Source organism: Mucor velutinosus (genome assembly GCF_035048745.1).
Source record: "Mucor velutinosus strain NIH1002 chromosome Unknown tig00001542, whole genome shotgun sequence".
NCBI lineage: Eukaryota > Fungi > Mucoromycota > Mucoromycetes > Mucorales > Mucoraceae > Mucor > Mucor velutinosus.
Window position 1 is genome coordinate 405,200 of NW_027041924.1, and position 17,723 is coordinate 422,922.

General features: G+C 39.8%; 8 protein-coding genes across 8 annotated transcripts; 5 read left to right on the forward strand and 3 right to left on the reverse strand.

The window, feature by feature from the left end:
* Window positions 1-854: 854 nt before the first annotated feature.
* On the forward strand, window positions 855-2,156 carry rio2 (Serine/threonine-protein kinase rio2; the record flags this gene model as incomplete). Its single annotated transcript, XM_064824111.1, has 6 exons — window positions 855-1,010; window positions 1,082-1,277; window positions 1,336-1,409; window positions 1,473-1,608; window positions 1,679-1,804; window positions 1,873-2,156. The coding sequence occupies 6 exons, from the start codon at window positions 855-857 to the stop codon at window positions 2,154-2,156; spliced, it is 972 nt and encodes a 323-aa protein (XP_064677047.1).
* A 1,723-nt stretch (window positions 2,157-3,879) lies between these two features.
* ATC70_004812 (uncharacterized protein) lies at window positions 3,880-5,622 on the reverse strand (the record flags this gene model as incomplete). Its single annotated transcript, XM_064824112.1, has 1 exon — window positions 3,880-5,622. One exon carries the CDS (start codon window positions 5,620-5,622, stop codon window positions 3,880-3,882), a length of 1,743 nt encoding a protein of 580 aa, XP_064677048.1.
* Window positions 5,623-5,671: 49 nt separating this feature from the next.
* On the reverse strand, window positions 5,672-7,346 carry ATC70_004813 (uncharacterized protein; the record flags this gene model as incomplete). The annotated part of the gene is made up of 2 exons (XM_064824113.1): window positions 5,672-6,711; window positions 6,758-7,346. The coding sequence occupies 2 exons, from the start codon at window positions 7,344-7,346 to the stop codon at window positions 5,672-5,674; spliced, it is 1,629 nt and encodes a 542-aa protein (XP_064677049.1).
* Window positions 7,347-9,029: 1,683 nt separating this feature from the next.
* Window positions 9,030-9,831, forward strand: ATC70_004814 (uncharacterized protein; the record flags this gene model as incomplete). Its single annotated transcript, XM_064824114.1, has 5 exons — window positions 9,030-9,040; window positions 9,102-9,254; window positions 9,322-9,419; window positions 9,488-9,692; window positions 9,750-9,831. 5 exons carry the CDS (start codon window positions 9,030-9,032, stop codon window positions 9,829-9,831), a joined length of 549 nt encoding a protein of 182 aa, XP_064677050.1.
* Window positions 9,832-10,127: 296 nt separating this feature from the next.
* On the forward strand, window positions 10,128-11,263 carry HAT2_1 (Histone acetyltransferase type B subunit 2; the record flags this gene model as incomplete). Its single annotated transcript, XM_064824115.1, has 8 exons — window positions 10,128-10,185; window positions 10,241-10,438; window positions 10,503-10,544; window positions 10,609-10,650; window positions 10,707-10,739; window positions 10,799-10,831; window positions 10,944-10,976; window positions 11,094-11,263. The coding sequence occupies 8 exons, from the start codon at window positions 10,128-10,130 to the stop codon at window positions 11,261-11,263; spliced, it is 609 nt and encodes a 202-aa protein (XP_064677051.1).
* Window positions 11,264-11,577: 314 nt separating this feature from the next.
* ATC70_004816 (uncharacterized protein) lies at window positions 11,578-13,080 on the reverse strand (the record flags this gene model as incomplete). Its single annotated transcript, XM_064824116.1, has 1 exon — window positions 11,578-13,080. The coding sequence occupies one exon, from the start codon at window positions 13,078-13,080 to the stop codon at window positions 11,578-11,580; it is 1,503 nt and encodes a 500-aa protein (XP_064677052.1).
* An 818-nt stretch (window positions 13,081-13,898) lies between these two features.
* Window positions 13,899-14,328, forward strand: ATC70_004817 (uncharacterized protein; the record flags this gene model as incomplete). Its single annotated transcript, XM_064824117.1, has 2 exons — window positions 13,899-14,151; window positions 14,213-14,328. 2 exons carry the CDS (start codon window positions 13,899-13,901, stop codon window positions 14,326-14,328), a joined length of 369 nt encoding a protein of 122 aa, XP_064677053.1.
* A 217-nt stretch (window positions 14,329-14,545) lies between these two features.
* Window positions 14,546-15,617, forward strand: TGL5_1 (Lipase 5; the record flags this gene model as incomplete). Its single annotated transcript, XM_064824118.1, has 6 exons — window positions 14,546-14,685; window positions 14,735-14,801; window positions 14,879-14,933; window positions 14,988-15,099; window positions 15,159-15,352; window positions 15,403-15,617. The coding sequence occupies 6 exons, from the start codon at window positions 14,546-14,548 to the stop codon at window positions 15,615-15,617; spliced, it is 783 nt and encodes a 260-aa protein (XP_064677054.1).
* Window positions 15,618-17,723: the final 2,106 nt, after the last annotated feature.

The following is a 17,723-nucleotide window of genomic DNA, read 5'->3' on the forward strand; positions in this document are numbered from 1 at the left end:
AGCAATGATGTGTATTTCCGTATTTGTTGAAATTTTGTTTGTTGTGTGCAAGAGGAATAATCTTGTATCTAATTACTTCCGTTCAATGTTTGTTATTTGCTCTCATCTCAGGGAGCTCTGTTGCCATGGATACGATGCTGCTAAGCCGAGGGTATATTAGATGATGCCTTTGAAAGCGCCTTTGAAAGCGCCTATGAATGCAGCATTCATGTCGGAGGTCAACCAGCTTTGGTTGCAATAGTAGATCTTTCACAACGATAAATTATGAGTAATAACATCAATGAGAAATAGTAGTCTCTCAAGCCATTTACACACTTTCTGATGCCACCAGATATTTAAAGTTTATTTGATAAACGTTTTGCCTAAGCCTTTCTGTTTTTCGTTCTTCCCACGATGAAAGGGCAGTGAGATTCTGGTTACCCAAGAGAAACAATCCAATTGATAAGCACAATTTGGATTATCTTCATTTTCAGATTGTTTACTATATGCGGACAATGACGATAATAATATTTGATGATGAATCAACAAAAAACCAGTTGTAATACAAGCATGTAGACCAAGCAGCCATGACATGTGATGGAGTTCCGGTGATTCCCTAACTTACCCCGCATTTGCTTTTTCATATAGCATGATTGGCTCCACAAACACTTTGAACCTGTGTGTGAATCCCATCAGAGCATCAAGAGCTGCTTTATAGCGGTGTTCAGATAGCATATGAAAATTAACAATTTCCTTTCATTCCCTTCATTCATATATAAATAAGCCTTACTCGAATCAATTCCTCTTTTTCTCTTCTTCTTCTTGTTCTTTTTTCTACTTTTTGAAAACCATATACATTTTTTATTACACGCACAATGAGCAAAAACGGTGACGGCAAACAAAAGACTCCTCTCCTCACTCATCTCGTCGCAGGTGGTGCTGCTGGCTTTATGGAAGCATGTACTTGCCATCCTCTTGATACCATCAAGGTCAGAATGCAATTGGCAAAGAGTGCTGCTAGAAATGCTAGTGTAAGTTGATCAGTGTGTATCTGTGTGTGTGAAACACGATGGCATAGATCAGAGATTAATCAATCCAACAGGGCAAACCTCTTGGTTTCCTCGGTGTAGGTGCAAAGATCATTAGAAACGAATCATTCTGGGCTTTGTATAAGGGTCTTGGTGCCGTTGTTTCCGGTATCGTGCCAAAGATGGCTATTCGTTTTAGTTCTTTTGAATTGTACAAGGAATGGATGGCTGATGCCAACGGAAAGGTCAGCACCTCTGCCGTCTTCGTTGGTAAGAGATGCAAGGATTGGAGCATTTGAAGCCAGCACATACTAACGCCTATCACTAGCTGGTCTTGCTGCTGGTACTACTGAGGCCATCATGGTCGTTTCTCCTATGGATCTTATCAAGATTCGTCTCCAGGTATGTATATACTTGGTACACACACTTTTTTAATGTAATGATCTAATGTTTGTGTGGTGATAGGCTCAAAGACATTCCATGGCTGATCCCATGGATATTCCCAAGTACCGTAACGCTCCTCATGCTGCTTACACTATTGTTCGCGAGGAAGGTGTTCGTGCTTTGTATAAGGGTGTTACCTTGACCGCTTTGAGACAAGGTATGTGGACAAGATGTTATGTAATATCAAAGGAAACCTTGTGACTAAATGAAACCAACAACCCTCTTAGCCACCAACCAAGCTGCCAACTTTACTGCTTACCAAGAGTTCAAAAAGATAGCTCAAAAATACCAAAACTTGGATGAACTTCCCTCTTACCAACATTTGATTCTTGGTGGTGTTTCTGGTGCTATGGGTAAGACAGTTTCACATGCATGAATGGATCAGTACAAGTTCTCACACGTAAAAAAAAAAATCAAACAGGTCCTCTTTCCAACGCTCCTATTGATACCATCAAGACTCGTATTCAAAAGTCTAGCGCTGCTGGATCTGGCTGGGAACGCTTCAAGGTTGTTACCTCTGAAATCATGACCAAGGAAGGCCCCAGAGCTTTCTATAAGGGTTTGACACCTAGATTATTGAGAGTTGCTCCTGGACAAGCTGTTACATTCATGGTGTATGAAAAGGTCAAGTCATGGCTCGATATCTTTCAAGAAAAGGTAAAGGATGGTGAAGTTACCGCTCTTGTTACTCCTGCAAAGAAGTAAAATCATTCAAAATCACTGCAATTCTCTCTGTAAACATATTCTCCCTCCACTCTCCTCCTCCTACCGGAACCGCTTAAATTGAACTTTCCCTATGTATTCTTAGATATATCAAACACACGCACTCATACTCCATATGTATTATCACTTTTTTTTTATTTTTTTTAATGTAAAAATCGCATTGAAAATAAAACATATACTTTTCACTATCAAAGTTACACTATGATTTCACCCATTGGCTAATAATCTCTAACCCCACATTTTTATCGGGATCCAATAAAGAAGATGGCTAATAATCTTGTTGGATGACAGCAATAGACAAGCGTTGATCCGTAAAAATAAAAAAGGGGTGCCCCAAAAACCTCCACCTCACGGAAGATTTTCCAAACCTATTCCCTATTTCAACCGTGAACCTTCTTCTCAAGTTTTTTCCGAGAGAACCAACTATTTCGAAATCAAATGGGTTACAATGTTGCACGAACAATTTGTATTACAACAAGACAAATGGATTTAAGATTACTAAAAAGAGCAAATGATAAAAAAGATTAGATAACATGCAATCTATAAATTGGTGCCACTTGTGCCTAGAAATGAAGTAGGTACTAGAAATGTGAGAACCCTGAGGGCCATCTCGTATTGGAAGCTTTACTTGCATCCCTCACTATATTATGTTTGATGAAAGACTCTCTTATGACGATATGGGATTTTACAGTTCGTGTATAGTACATTCTATCACTGGATCAAAGATTTATAATATACGATAAAGCCCACTGATTGGTTCATTTGCCTTATGTGAAATTCTGAGACAAGATGTTGTAAGAAACTGTTTGATGTGAAGCGCATTATTTGTTTTCTTGAGCTCGGCTCCCCTACTATTTGTTCCTAAAGAGTATTGCTATATGCACCATCAATTAGTACTCTCTTCTCTGTACACAAATAAGAGGCGTCGTTTTTTTGCATCATGAATTATTTCTTGGTACGTAGTATTACACTCAGCGATATTGGAAGCTACTGATTCCACAAATGTAGACATAGTCTATGCTTATTAGCTGCGAAATGTCAATATTGTGTTGTATAATAGCTTGAATCTGAAGACATATAGGAGGACAGGGGATATTACATAATCTTTATTGACACTTCCATCAATTATTGATACGAGTTATGCTTTGGTGAGAATCAACCTGCACAGCGGCAGCTTACGCTACTAATTGCCCTTGCGTATCTTATCAGAATACAGCTACTTTCATTTTGACCCTCCACTTATACATGAAAACCCTTCATATTATCTGTGGATCTGGTTCTTATGTGATGCTCTGCATTCATATACACGTAGCTACTTCATATACGAGTAAGCAGCATACTGGTATTTCCCCTTTTTAGCCCTTAGCGTTCCTGATACAGCAAAATCTGAGTGCATGTGAGCTGCATTTTCTTGCGTTCAAGGCTGTTTTAGATCGTCAGAATAACACCAAACAGTTGCTCTCATCTGGCACTTACTTCCTGACACTTTTTGCTCAACTTTTTAAGGACCAAAAAAACATGACCGAAAATCGGCCAAAAAGCATAAGGTACTTTTTTTTTAAATTGTTTTTATTGATTGCTCCGTGTAAGTAGGTCCCTAGGGCACTACCAAGAGGCGGGCGCAATTGATATGAGATTCAGTTATATTTAGGATAAAGCGACAGATGACAGGAACAGATGATAGATGACAATTGTGATTAGAGAATTACAATTGCTTGTGAATTTCAGTTTGGGCATGTAGTTGAAGAAGCTCGTTCTTGATCTGCTGGACCACATCGATCCATATAAATGGAGTCGAATGAAAGATCATACGAACTTGAGCTCGCCAAATGTTGCCAAGTGTTACCAGTACGACCATGAGAGCAGTGGTGTACGATTTGGAGACATATTTGATGTTTTCAAAGTCAAGAGAGGAACAGGCTTGGATAACATCACCAATCGAAACGGTTGGCCACAGGAATTCAAAGATGATAGCTTTCCAGATGGATACCTTACTGGAACAGAGGAAAAGCAAGTGTACAGCATTTTCTTCGTTACCACAGATCGGGCAGAGAGGTGATTCAGCTATCTCAAAGTAGTGTAGCAGGCGTTTGGTCGGGATGGTGTGGGTGAGGAAGCGATAGATGACATTACGGTGGACAAGGTTCAGGGACAGAGACCAGAAGAAATTCCAATTGGACCTGGCGATGGTGGAGGTGCGAGCCTCGATGCATGCTGTGCGGAATGTTCTGGTTGAAATCTGTCGAGTGAGGCCTTGCTGGCTGCTGAAGTCATAGGAGTCAATGAACGGTTTAAAGGAGATATCGGTTGTGCGATTGGTGCCATCCTGAGGGGGTTGTAGCATGAGGTTAAAGTACGGTTGGATATGTACTTTGTTCTCGTTGATTTGCTTCAGGATTTTCTTGCAAGCGCGTCGAATGTCAGCTGGGATGGTTGGTGCTTTTCGTGCTTCTAGTTGCAGAGGTTGGTCAGGATTGGGTTGATAGAAATCCTTTACTTGCAACTGAGTGGCCCTAATCGGCATTTTGGAGACAGTGACAGACGGCTGCAGAATGACTTTGACAGGTAGGATTAAGGCGGTAGCAATGTTGAGGTGAACTGGTTCGTGGATGCGTTTGAGGCGGTCAACTGATTTGTAGATCATTGTTACCGTGTTGGTGCGTTGTTTAGTGAGACCAGTGGTTCGTGTGAGGGGAAAGAGCAATGGAACCTGCACATGCGCACTCTGATTTTGCTTATTCACTAGCATGATCAGCATGAGATCTAGGATGTGGGGCGAGTCAGAGGGATGGAGGAGCGGTTGAACCCAACGAAAGTATAGGGCTGATTGTTGCAGGGCAACATCCAGAACACCTAATCCACCTAATGGCTTCGGCTTGGTCCATGTGGCCCAGGGGATAACAGGAAAGATGCCTTTTCGTAGAAACTTGGCGCAAATGGACTGGATAGCTTGGACATTACTTTGAGCAAACGGAGTTACTCGTAGTACATACCAGCATTTGGACAAGATCAAACTGTTGAGCACTGTAGCTTTGCCAACGACGGAGAGACTTCTTACACTGTGGATTTTGGTAGCTGTCCGGAGATTGTCGACAATACCACCGATAAATACTTCACGTTGTTGAACCGTTTGCAGCAGAGGAAACCCGAGATAGATCACTGGATTGGAATCCATGTTGGATGTGAATTTTGTGATATTCATTTCTGAGAGTCGTGCTTGCCAATATGACCATGTGTTTTGACCAGAGAGCGAGATAGCTTCGACCTTGTTGTAGTTAATCTTGGCATTGGTTGCATTGCAATAGACATCTAAGTGGTACTCGAGTCTTGCCAGATCAGGAAGGTCTTGAACAAATACAAAAGCATCGTCAGCGTAACATAGGATTTTTGACACATGAACTAAAGGGTCATTAGCATTATAGTTGCGATGGTCAGTTGCATACTGCATTTGATAGCCGTGGTATAATGGATCATTGAGAATAGACCGCAGCAAGGGTTCAATAGCCAAATTGTACAAAATAGAGGAAATTGGGGTCATCTTGCTTTAAGCCTCGCAGCTTGGGAACATCATCGGTAAAGTAACCATTCACATTGATGCGCAAGAGATTTTGGCCCATCATGTTGATGATGCAGCGGACAAGATTAACAGGGAAGCCATAGGTAATGAGTGCAGTTTGAAGGTACGAGAGGTTAACTCGATCGTACGCTTTTTCCTGATCAAGACTAAGGCCAATTGCTTTGGGCATTTGGTGTATCACATTGTTCTTCTTGGCCAAGTTCCTGGTTCGTTCAGCATCTTCCATTATGACCTGACACCGCAGAGCGTTTTGGGCAATGAACCTCCCTGGTACGAAGCTCGCTTGGTTCTCGTTGATCAGTTGTTTAGCGACTTCCATCATTCGATGATTAAGCAAACGTGTCAAGAGTTTGTAGTCAGTGTTGCAGAGGGAGATAGGTCTATAATTTGCCATGTCATTGGGGTCATTTTTTTTGTAGAGGATTGCCATGAGGGAGACGTTCCAAGACGCAGGAAATATGCCTTTGGTGAGGGCATCATTGTAGACCGTGGTGATGAGAGAGTGGAGGGGTGGGAGCTTGAGAATCAGCCGGAGGAGTTGGTAAGGAATGCCATCGCTGCCAGGAGACGCAAATTTAGGCAATCTTTTACATTCAAACAACAAATCATCTAGCTCTACTGGTAGTTCGAGGAGTGATTGCTGTTCACCGTCAAGTTGCATGTCAGCTGTGATTTGATCCAACAATAGCCGCATTGATCTGGCATCGGGTGGAGTTGGTGTGTACAAATTCGTGTAAAAGCTGCCAGCGATCTCGCTCATAGTACCTTGATCAGAATGCAATTCTTGAGTAACTGGATGCCTCAGTTGTTTCAATTGACGTTGATTCTGTCTAGATAGGGTGAGTTTCTTCAAGAACCCAGCATTTTTCTCTCCATTTTCTCTCCAATACTGCCCTAATTTGAGGACTTCAATTTCGGCGATAGAGTCTTGTAACGCACCAATTTGTTGGTTGATGGTGTCTAGCCCTTGAAATATCAGTCCCCGGTTCTTCTTTGCTCGCATTACACCGATTCCGTTTTGCTTGTAACGTCTTCAGTGCCTTTCTACGCCAGTTGACTTCTTCCAGTTGGAATTGTCGGACATGCTCCTTAAACTCGTCTTTGATCCAGTCCCAGATCTCTTGAGGGGATTGGGAGGCTGTCTTGAGCTCAACTTGCGGCTGTAGACCTTGCAAGAAGATCACCAATTCACGACGAAACTTGTAGTTGTTGGCCAAAAAGGGATTGCATTTGTAGGCGCCAGGTCCCTGTGTTGCATCCTTTTGCAGTTGTAGAGTAAGGACCAGCATTTCATGATCTGTCCATGTCGAGTTCATAAACTCCTGGGTACACTCTGTAACTGTTCCATAGGAAGTGTTGTTGCAGAAGATGTAGTCCAAGATGTAATGGAGATTGTTGGATCCATGAAAAGTGACGCTCTTGTTTTCCCAAAAGCAATCGATGAAATGTTCCTCCAATAAGGCTATCCATTCGACTGTAGTTGCTTCAACTGTTCCATTAGATCGGCGAGACTCATACTTGTAGTTGAAATCTCCCAAAATAATCATGTTGTTCTGAACAGTTGTAATCTTGTGGATCAAAAATCTGTGTTGCATCAATTCTGTGTAGAATTCCACATTGTCTTTTCTAGATGCTGCTTTTCCGTATATGTTGAGTATTGTGGCTATGGAGTTGGAGGAGTTTGGTTCTTCTTCCGTCGCATAATGTACGTGTGCTAATATAAATCTACCATCGATGCCAGTGTCAATGGGTGTAATAATGTATCTGTGGTTTAGTGATATGATTCCGCAATGTTTGGTGTAGGTGCTGGACTTGCTGGAAAAACTGCATATCTAAAGTGTCTTGAGTATCTTTTTTGTCAGCATGAGATTCCTGGATGGCAAGAATATCAATGTCTGATGCTTTGAGGTATTTTATGAATTTTTTTTCTGCATTTTGTGTTTTTGTGTGTCAGACCACGACAGTTGAGAGTCGCAATCCGCAATCGATGATTAGGTGCTCTAATCATCATATTATTCTAAGTGTTGAGGGTTGGACTGAGCAGTTTCTGATGTTTCCTGCCCTTGGGAGTCGTCTGAAGCTCCTTTGCCGTCCTTGTCGGTGTCAGTGTTGAATTTGCTGGCTGCGCTGCCTCTGGTGAAGCGCCTGGTGAGATTGGCGCGCTGTTCCTGCTCCGTTCTGAGCTCATGGTTTGGAGTCGATTTTTGGCGATCCTGAAAAAGTTGAGGAGAGGTGTCAGTAAGTAAGTGCTAGTCGAGAGCAATCATTCGGTGCTACTCGAGCGATATAAAACGGCTTCTAACGCGAGAAAACACACCTCAAAGGCATTTGCATTTTGCTGTGTTTTGAGTATTGCCTTATAAAAAGAGGCGTTGCAAGTATGCTACCATCCGCTTTGCATGTTGCTCTAACGATACGGACGTGAAGTAGTGCAAAGCAGCTGTTTGCAACGAAATGTCATGTGCTAGTGGTGGATCAAAGCGTGAAATCGTGATATATATATATATATATATATATTAGTATGATCGAAATATCGTGCTGGATATATTACTGAGCACTGGTTGATAATTATGCTTGCCTATACTCCTGTTTTAACGCTGTTCCCAGCATGAAAGGATGCAGTCCACCATTCGTTATGTCTGTATTTCCAACTCGACAATATGCCATAGCTTAATACTCTCTTTATAAAGTCTTATTTACTGAAAGCGTCTTAGCTGTACCAACAAGCTCTACTGGAAGCACGCTGTGGTTTATGAAATCGTGCAAATCCTGGCTGATTTAGGAGTTGATATACAGTACATAGTAAACAATCGCTTATCGTCCCGACATTGCCCCGTCTCAGGGTAGTATGTATCAAATGTATACTAGTTTCTCAGAGATGGCACAAGCTTCATTTTAAGCTCGGATCAACACGTTTGGATTGAGATGAATCTGTCAAAATGTATCATCGTCTCGCTTCTCTCGTTTCAATCAAATGTTCCAGCCATTTCAAAGATCCAATTCTGGAGAGAGTTATATTTATACCACAGAATGGCGAGAAATGTTGAATTATAGGCCAGGCCAGTTGCACTACAAGTGCGCTGCGTATGTACAAACACAATTCGATGTAAACATCATACATCATTGCATGTAAGAAGGCGTCAGGAAGAGTCATTTGGGGACTGTCTTTAATGAGCGTTTTGGCTCATTTTTTTCTTGGATGTAAATGTTGTGAAGGAAGGGCATTGCTTGACGATTTTTTTTTCTTTCACCTCTCTATACTTGGAAGAAATCTCAACATGTTCAAAAAGTAAATGCTGCACACCGAAAGCGCAAACGTCCAATGTACTGATAAAACGATTGATTCGTAGGTTCAGTTTCTCTGAAAACATTGCTGGTCAATCCCAGCTCAAGTCTTCAGTTCAAAGAAACATTCGTACAAAGTTGAACGAGTTATATCCCAAGATTGAAACTGTCTTGGAAGAGTTGATCCCCAAGAAGACGCCTATCATTCAAATCAAGGGGTATACAAACAAAGTCTCGACATTTGCAAGGGACATCATAGCTAAATCTCTTTCTCCTTGCCTTTAGTCACGAACATATTACCTTTCTTTCTGTCAATGGCGAAATTCTCTTTTTCCAACATTTTGATGGACCTTTCCTCCCTACACTTGCATTATTGCACAAATGTAAGCATTTTGAACAATCAGCCATACAGCCGTACAGCACACACGAGATGAATAACAACACATGTTAGATCCCGACATGCTTCCCAAGTTACAAGTTGATCGTGGAGCCATCAAATTTGTCTTGTCAGGAGCCAACATTATGTGTCCTGGTTTGACGTCCAAGGGTGCTCGTATGGATGAAGATTTGCCTGCTGGTGCAGTTGCAGCCATCATGGCTGAGGGTAAAGAGAACGCTCTTGCAATTGGTTTGCTCAAGATGAGCACACAGGACATGTGAGTAATACTAGTGGGTGATAGAAAGCTCCAATCTAACAAATAGTGTGATACTAGTAAATTGGTTAATAAGGGCATTGGTGTGGACAATATTCATTATTTGACCGACCCTCTTTGGAGAGAGGTTATTCACATCTAAACCGATCGTAAATAAACAAATTGAGAGACATCCACCACCGCAAGACACACGCACACACACATAAACATACACACCATTTGACGAAACCATGCAAAGACATCCTTTTTTTCTTTTAGCAAATAAATACTTTTCTAAACAGCCATGATATTTCAAAAGGGAATTGTTTACTAAATGAGATGTTGGAGCAAGCAAACAGGATAATATATTTTAGTGAAATTGTATATAAATCAAAGATCTTTAATTGACACTTGACAGTTTAATCCAATCGTCATCTTATTCTCCAACAAATCAATTCAATGAAGTTCCTTGCTATTTCCGCTGTTGCCGCCATCTGTGCTCACATGGTTCTTGCCGGTAAGAAGGTTGACATGTATCATTCAGCAGGATCTAACTTTCTATTGTCATCCAGTTCCCACTGTGAACACTAATGCTGACGTTGTAGCTCAAAATGTTGGTGTTCATGCTGGTATGGTTGCCGTATCTTCCTTCGAGGTCAACAAGAAGGACAAGGACGAGGATTCTTCCGAAGATGATGAAATCTCTGAGGCTGCTGAAGAAGCTGAACATGAGGAAAAGATGGCCTTGATGAAGCAAGCCAAGGAGGAAGGTAAATGTCGCCCACCTGTAAAGATTCTGCATTCGAGGTTCTCACTAGTAACCTATTAATATAGCCGAAGAATTACAAGCTGTTGAGGAGGAGGCTGAGAAAGAAGGTAACATTTGTCGTTCATTATGCGTTACATGTTGAGTAAACTCTATTATTAACCACTCTAATAGCTGAAGAACTCGACGAAACCGAGGAAAAAGCTGAAAATGAGGGTACACCTGGACATACTGTACATGAGAGGGTATGATATTAATCATCAATTCTTTAGCCCAAGAGTTTGAAGAAGAACAAGAGCCTGAAGGTAAGCTATATATCCAACAGGTGCTCAATGACACCATGTATTAACCATTCCTCTATCAGCCAAGGGGTTGGAAGAAGAGAAGGAGAGTGAAGGTAAGTCTCGCATTCAAATAGTGTACAATAAACCCGTATTAACCACTATTCATTAGGTTGGCATTATGTTGATTTGCTTACAAGAGTGTTACACTAACTGCCATTTCTTTAGACAAGGAGTTGGAAGAAGAACAAGAGCGCGAAGGTAAGCTTATATCCAACAGGTACTCAATGAAACATCAGATCAACTAATATTTCTTTAGGTTGGAATTATTTCTATTTAGTGTACGACGCGAAAAGTTACTAACCATCATCATGTTAGCCGAGAAAGAGGCAGAGCAGCTTGAGAGCGAAAAGGAATTGGAACTCGAGGAAGCTGAACTTGAGAAAGAAGCTGAAGAAGCTGAACTTGAGAAAGAAGCTGAAGAAGCTGAACCTGAGAAAGACGCCGAGGAAGAGACTGAAAAGGGCACCGTTGATGACAAGAACTAGAGAATACTCGTTTGATTATTTAATATATAATAAAGACATATACTTCATATAACATTTGCTGAATTCGTACAACATGCACAGCAAATGAGCTACTTTGAGCTTTTCGATTTACGGCATTCGTTTTTCTATTACACAAATCAATGATCACTTGGCTATTGAAGCCTAATAATAGATATAAGCAAGAGTTCAATTTATACGGCAAATGATGTCGATATATTGTTAACTTTTTTTTTTATTAGACATTAAATTATTTACTATTATATACTAAAAGAAGAGGGAATGTACAATGGAAGGTATGTTGAAGGGGGAGAATTTTAAAGCAAAGATTCAGATTCATTTGATGGTGATGTTGAGGATTCTCTCGTAAAGAATTGAGTCAATAGTTGCCAATAATACATGATAAAAATAGCAAGACTCGTCCAAATAGTATTTAATGCTGTACCATGTTCGTTAGTAGCTGGTCGAATTCCCATCTCTTCGTTATTAAAAGCATCGTGATCTTTTGCATTGTTATTGTTGTTAACAAGAGTATCGACTATTGAATTCAAGATAGATTTCCTTGAACTGGATTCCACGTTGCCATCAAAAGTGAAAGAATGACTAATAGACCCATAAAATGAGGAGCCAGTGGATGGCTGTTGAGGATGCATCAGGTCAGCAAGCGATTGATAAGACACGACGGAATCTATCGAATGTTGGCTTTTGAATGATGAGGATCTTGTCACGGGGCTAATCATAGTGGAGATTTGTGCAACATCTTGTTGTCGATTCAATTCGTCGTTAGTGGGAAATACGGTATCATACAAGTTCATTAGATCATATGAGGATAATTCTTGTTGTTGCGGCGATAGTTGATTTCTATCGTCAACACCATCGATATCAGCATCGTTTTCAAAGTCGTCAGTAGTGTTGAAAAAAGCATCCAGTTTTTCGCTGGTGATGCTGCTGCAAGTACTGTCGCTATCGCTTGGGCTGTAGTTGTTGAGCAATTGCTCGTCGGACGAAGAGGAGGATGCCGACGATGATGAGCTGGATTCCTCTTCAGGAGATGATAGTGGATCTAGTGTTTTGTTTTGAGGTGGAATTTGGATGGTTAGTAGGTTTAGATTTGAAAGCGACTGAAATCCATTCAAGTTGAGTGGTCGTCTCTCGTCATTCTCTATCCAAATATTGCCGTCTTGGTTCTCGTGTTGGTCGTAAAAGTATTGTTTTGTTGTAGTAGCAATAGTATGAGGGGAGAGGGGGGTTGTTTCAAAATATGAAAGGGACGTTGTTGTAGCAGACACAGTTGATGATGGAGGATACGAGGAGCAAGAGAACAGCTCGCCAGCTTGATTTGATTCAGGGCATGGACTGAGATGATAGAAATCCCAGTTGCCTTGGTTGTCATCTTCTTCATCTTCATCGCTGTAAAACTCCTCTTCTTCTTCATCTTCTTCTTGGATAAAAGGAGGTGTAAACATGAAATCGTCACCTGATAGTAGCACCGAAGGTTTAACGGGCGTAATGCCTAGTAATGTTTGTTGTGATTTGCTGTAAATACTGTGTAAATGCCAGTTTTCTAAAAATGAATAAGGAGGGGATCTACGTCTTGTTGATGTATCAGGACAAGCCTGTCTTGTGAATTTATTGATTGTGGCATAGAAGGCACGGTTTGCTATTTCAAAATTTGCATCGTAAGATGTGTAGTCTTCTTGCTGTGGATTTGAATATGGACCATGTTCATCGTTACGGAAATTATTTATTTTGTTGAAACTATTTTCAGGCACCATATCTTGGGCATGGTTACTGTGATTTAATTGGACAGTAGATAACATTTGGAAAGAGGAAAGAAATGTAAAAGATATGTGTATTGTGCGTATGACAAATTTATATCAGAATACTGTGTTTTGAAAAGGAAATCAAGGGGTAGCAAAAGCAAGAGAGAAAGAAGAGAGAGAAAAAGGGAAAAAATCAGCATTTAAATAGCCCAACAACAACAACAAATGACCTTATTTTTTTTTTTTTTTTTTTTTTTTTTTTTACTGTTAAAATGTGGGAGAGCATTAGCAGCAGAACAAAGTGTAACCATCTTGATTCAGAATATTAAAATTAAATTATGTTTCCATTCAGGACAATAATAACAAACCACCTTTTTGGTTGCAAAATGGCTGGCTACAGTTCATTTCATCTCCCGTTGTTAATAATACAACATGCCCAAACAAACCGACAGGCAGATCAAAACAATGTTTTTCCAAATGCTTTGTTTGTTGAAACCTGCATTTGGTTTCTCTTAAAAACTCGCCTTGTAAACAAACATCGAAACCTATTTAATCTTGATGCAACGTGTTACAACTTAAAACCAGCAGAAGCCCCGCCCAAATGTCTTGCTTCATTTTATTGTGTTTTTACTCTATCCGTTGTATACGTAAACAACGTGCAGCATACAGATGCTACAGAATGTCAACTAGAGCGATCCATACTCTTGTTTTCTTTGATCTGAAATCCGCAAACAAACCAATTCTGTGATCCAATGTGTAACATCAACCGAAAAAAAAAAAAGATGACATGACAACGCTACATTTCTCCACTGGAGTCACACCCGTAAAACACCCATTACCCCTTCTTTGTTTCCCTTTCTACCATTCCGTACAAAATGCCCACAGCAGTGACAATCTTGGCTGGCATCACGCTGGTTACCGCCTTGACATATCAATCACGTATCAATCTCATCACAAATACCGCTCACGTCCAAGCTCAACTGGATAAGGCAAAGGAGAATGCTGATTTGATCACTATCAAGCATAATCAGCCTTTGGTTAGACTTTCCTTGCAACGCCCAACTAGCTCCGTTGAACAATTTGTAGATAATACTAAAGCGTATTACAAAGGCCGCCTCGTACCTTCAGGTAAAACAGATACATAACATGATTTTTTCTGGATTGTATAACCAACGCGATGAATTTATAGTCAAAGAATCCTGGAATGCGCAGGTTATATGTGTTACTTCAGCAATTATTCAGTCCAATTTGCCAGCTAAAATCGGCCAATTTGTAGCTACAAATGTGTTTGGTTGCAAAGATTAAATAAAGTTATCACATCATATTTATTTATTCACTTGCTCTGGACACGACGTTAAATGTACAACTGTTTTGCCATTGTGTGTTTGACTTGTCAGAATCCCAAAAGACCAATTAAATTAACGCATGGATAAGACATTTTTTTTTCGGTAGTTCATGGGACAAAATGTACATACATAGTAGTCTCATTTTTGCCTTTTTCAACCACCATTTTACTTTGGAAATGTCCTCTGCCATCTGCCTCTCAGACAAGCAAACCTCGCCCGACTTTAAGTACGGGTTGGAAGAGAAGAAGCTCTCCTTGGATGCACCAAAATCAGACTATACAACCGTGCAAATACTCGCAGCCTCTTTGAATCATCGGTAAGTGCAATGCAAGCGTATGTTTCATGAGATGCTTACATCTTCAAAGTGACGTATATATCATGAAGAATCAGTTTATGGGTGTTACAACAGGAGGCGTCGTTTGGTCCGATGCAGTAGGTCTTGTTACTCAATGTGGTGATAATAGTACCTTTCAAGCGTCTTGATCAATCCTGGTCGGGGTTGGGAAAAGGATGCTGAGGGTCCTGAGAATGCATTTGCCATGTTGGGACTGAATCCTTGTATTGGTAAATTTCACATATCAGACACATTTGAATATCATTTAAATGACAGTAATATAGGCGTTGCTGCTGAGAAGGCTCTGGTTGAGACAAATGAAATCTTCAAATGTCCAGAGCATTTGTCCAATCTCGAAGCTGCTGCTTTACCTTTAGCAGGATTGACCGCTTATCGGTAAGTTGAACACTATTGATCTGATCAAGGTTTATCTCACAATGCCACTGCAATAACAGTGCTGTATTCTCCAAATGTGGCATCAAGCAAGGTGACAATGTCCTGATCATTGGCATTGGTGGTGGTGTTGCTCTTTTTGCATTGCAATTTGCTGTCGCTGTTGGTGCTAATGTCTATGTGACATCCTCTAACCCCGAAAAAATCGATAGAGCAGTTGCTTTGGGAGCTAAAGGAGGTGTTAATTACAAAGATGGTAGGTTTTCAGTCATTGGAACATAGCTTTTAATTAATAATTTTCATTAGCAAACTGTATACAGCAGTTGAAAGACATGTTGAACGGTGGGTTGATTCGTGCTATTGTTGATGGTGCTGGTGGTTCTTTGTATGGTCAATATCCTTCTGTTATGAAGCAAGGTGGTGTCATTGCCAACTATGGTCAAACATCCAACGAGCCAATCGCTTTCTCCATGTATCAAGTAGCTCAAAACATTGATTTGCGTGGTTCAACCATGGGATGATCTCGCCGTGAGTTCAAGGAAATGGTTGATTTTGTAGATCAATATAAAATCAAGCCTATTGTATCCAAAGTTTTCAAGGGCTTGTCTGTTGAGTCTGTTCAAAATGCTGTTGATTTGATGGAGTAAGTCCTTTGTTGATTCTTCAGTAGCATAGAACTAATTACATTTGATAGATCTGCTTCTCAATTCGGTAAAATAGTTATAGAAATTAATTAACTTGAAAAGGGTCCAGCTTTTCTTAATGTATTTCGTGGTCTTCCATAATTTTGTAACAGAGTTTATCAATTCCTTGAAGTAATTGTCTATTGTTATTAAAATGCGTGGCTGATTGTGTGCATTCACTGTTGTCTTTTATCTTGACTACTATGCAAATGGCATTGAAAACTTAATTCATTGTGGTGTGGCAAAGGTTTATTTCAGGTTGTGCTGCACAATTCACGAAAATCAAGGAATAGCTTCTTTTCATTCCAAGCTTAATGTTGATGCTAAAGACTTCGTATCAGGACAATTTTATGCTCACGTCGAGGACTTGCTAAACATATAAACAAATTTTTATTCATTGCATTGGTTGTTAAAAAATTAGATGAGGAAAATGTCCATATAAAAAGACCAGTGTTTCGATGCTATAAGCTATACAACTTCCAACTCAACCAGGCATCTTTATTAATTAGATTTTGATCCCTTGCGTTTGCTCCACAAAACGAGACCTCGTTTGGCCACTTATATTATACCTTATTTTCAAAATTGGAGTTTCAACCCTCAGATTCTGGTTTACAGTATTGCAGATTCAATACATACTCCCGTTAGAGAACCTTCAAAATAAATAAAAAAAACAAGCCTATTTATGTAGTATCTATATAGTATCAGTTGCATGTGAGGCTCCACCTGCTGTGTACTTTGCTCCTTTACCAAGTCACGAGGCTAATATGAGTCTATTTGAGATAGCTTGAGAAGTTTCTATCGAATAATAATGACAGTAAAATACAGAATTTTGAGAAACCCCTGAACGGAAGATAAATCTGATACCTAAAACCCTTACAATATGATGGATATAACGTAGAGCTATCGAATGGTCTTTGTTTTGTGAGGATTGGATGAGTATTTGACAAGATATGGCCAAAAAAGGATATCGTGCAAAATCACTAATTTTCCTCCAAAATTTGCCTATGATAGCAAGCAAAAAATCTGGTGATGATTTTTTTGGTCAGGACAAGATTTTCAATATTTCCTGACAGAATCATACCAGAGCTTCAAGCAATAGCTCATTCCATAGGAAATTCTTTAGGCTACAATGTTTAGTAACACTTAACAAAATGTTTTGATGAAAGATACTGATTAATCTTTCAAAAACAGTGAAAAAATCGCAAAAAAAATCGTATCAAATATCGATTGAACAATATGCACCAGAGACTTGATATGGGTACTATTGTATTTTTCTTTGAATTCTCTACAAGTTTCATATAAGTTTGAAGGGGTGCTTACTATCAAGAAACGCGTAATTTGAAGGTCGATAGATTTCGGAATCCCATGGATCCTCATTCAGAATAATAGAAATTGAAGCTCCGTCAGCCTTCTGCATGTGTACACCATACAAGCATGTATTTGACCAAACATTTTAAAAATTGGAGCGTACGAAAAGGGCCATATTAACTTGCTAGTTTTAAGTTATCAATAGATACTTGACATGTTGAAGAATTTGGTTGTAAAGACTAGAGAGCTGTAGCTTGCTTTATTCAAGAATAACAAGATTTTTAATTTAAAGTATGTATATTCCCCCGCTTAAGAACAGCATCTCCAATGTCAATTATCTCATGAAGCAGACGTTTCCAATATATTGTTTCCACTAAGAAGTTGCTCCAATATCATTATTTTACAACATATTTAAGTGTGATGAAATTCTAATTTCTTCACCTACGAGGACCTGGATGTACAAAATACTTTTTGAATTTGAGGTTTTCAATTTTTGGGCGATCGAAAATCGATTTTTGAAATACTGACGCTAGAGCTTTGAAAGTAGCATATTATTATAGCAAATTTTTGCGGAGAAAACGGTGGTGCAATTGGATTTTAGATAGGATACGTTGATGATGAGAAATCAGTGATTTT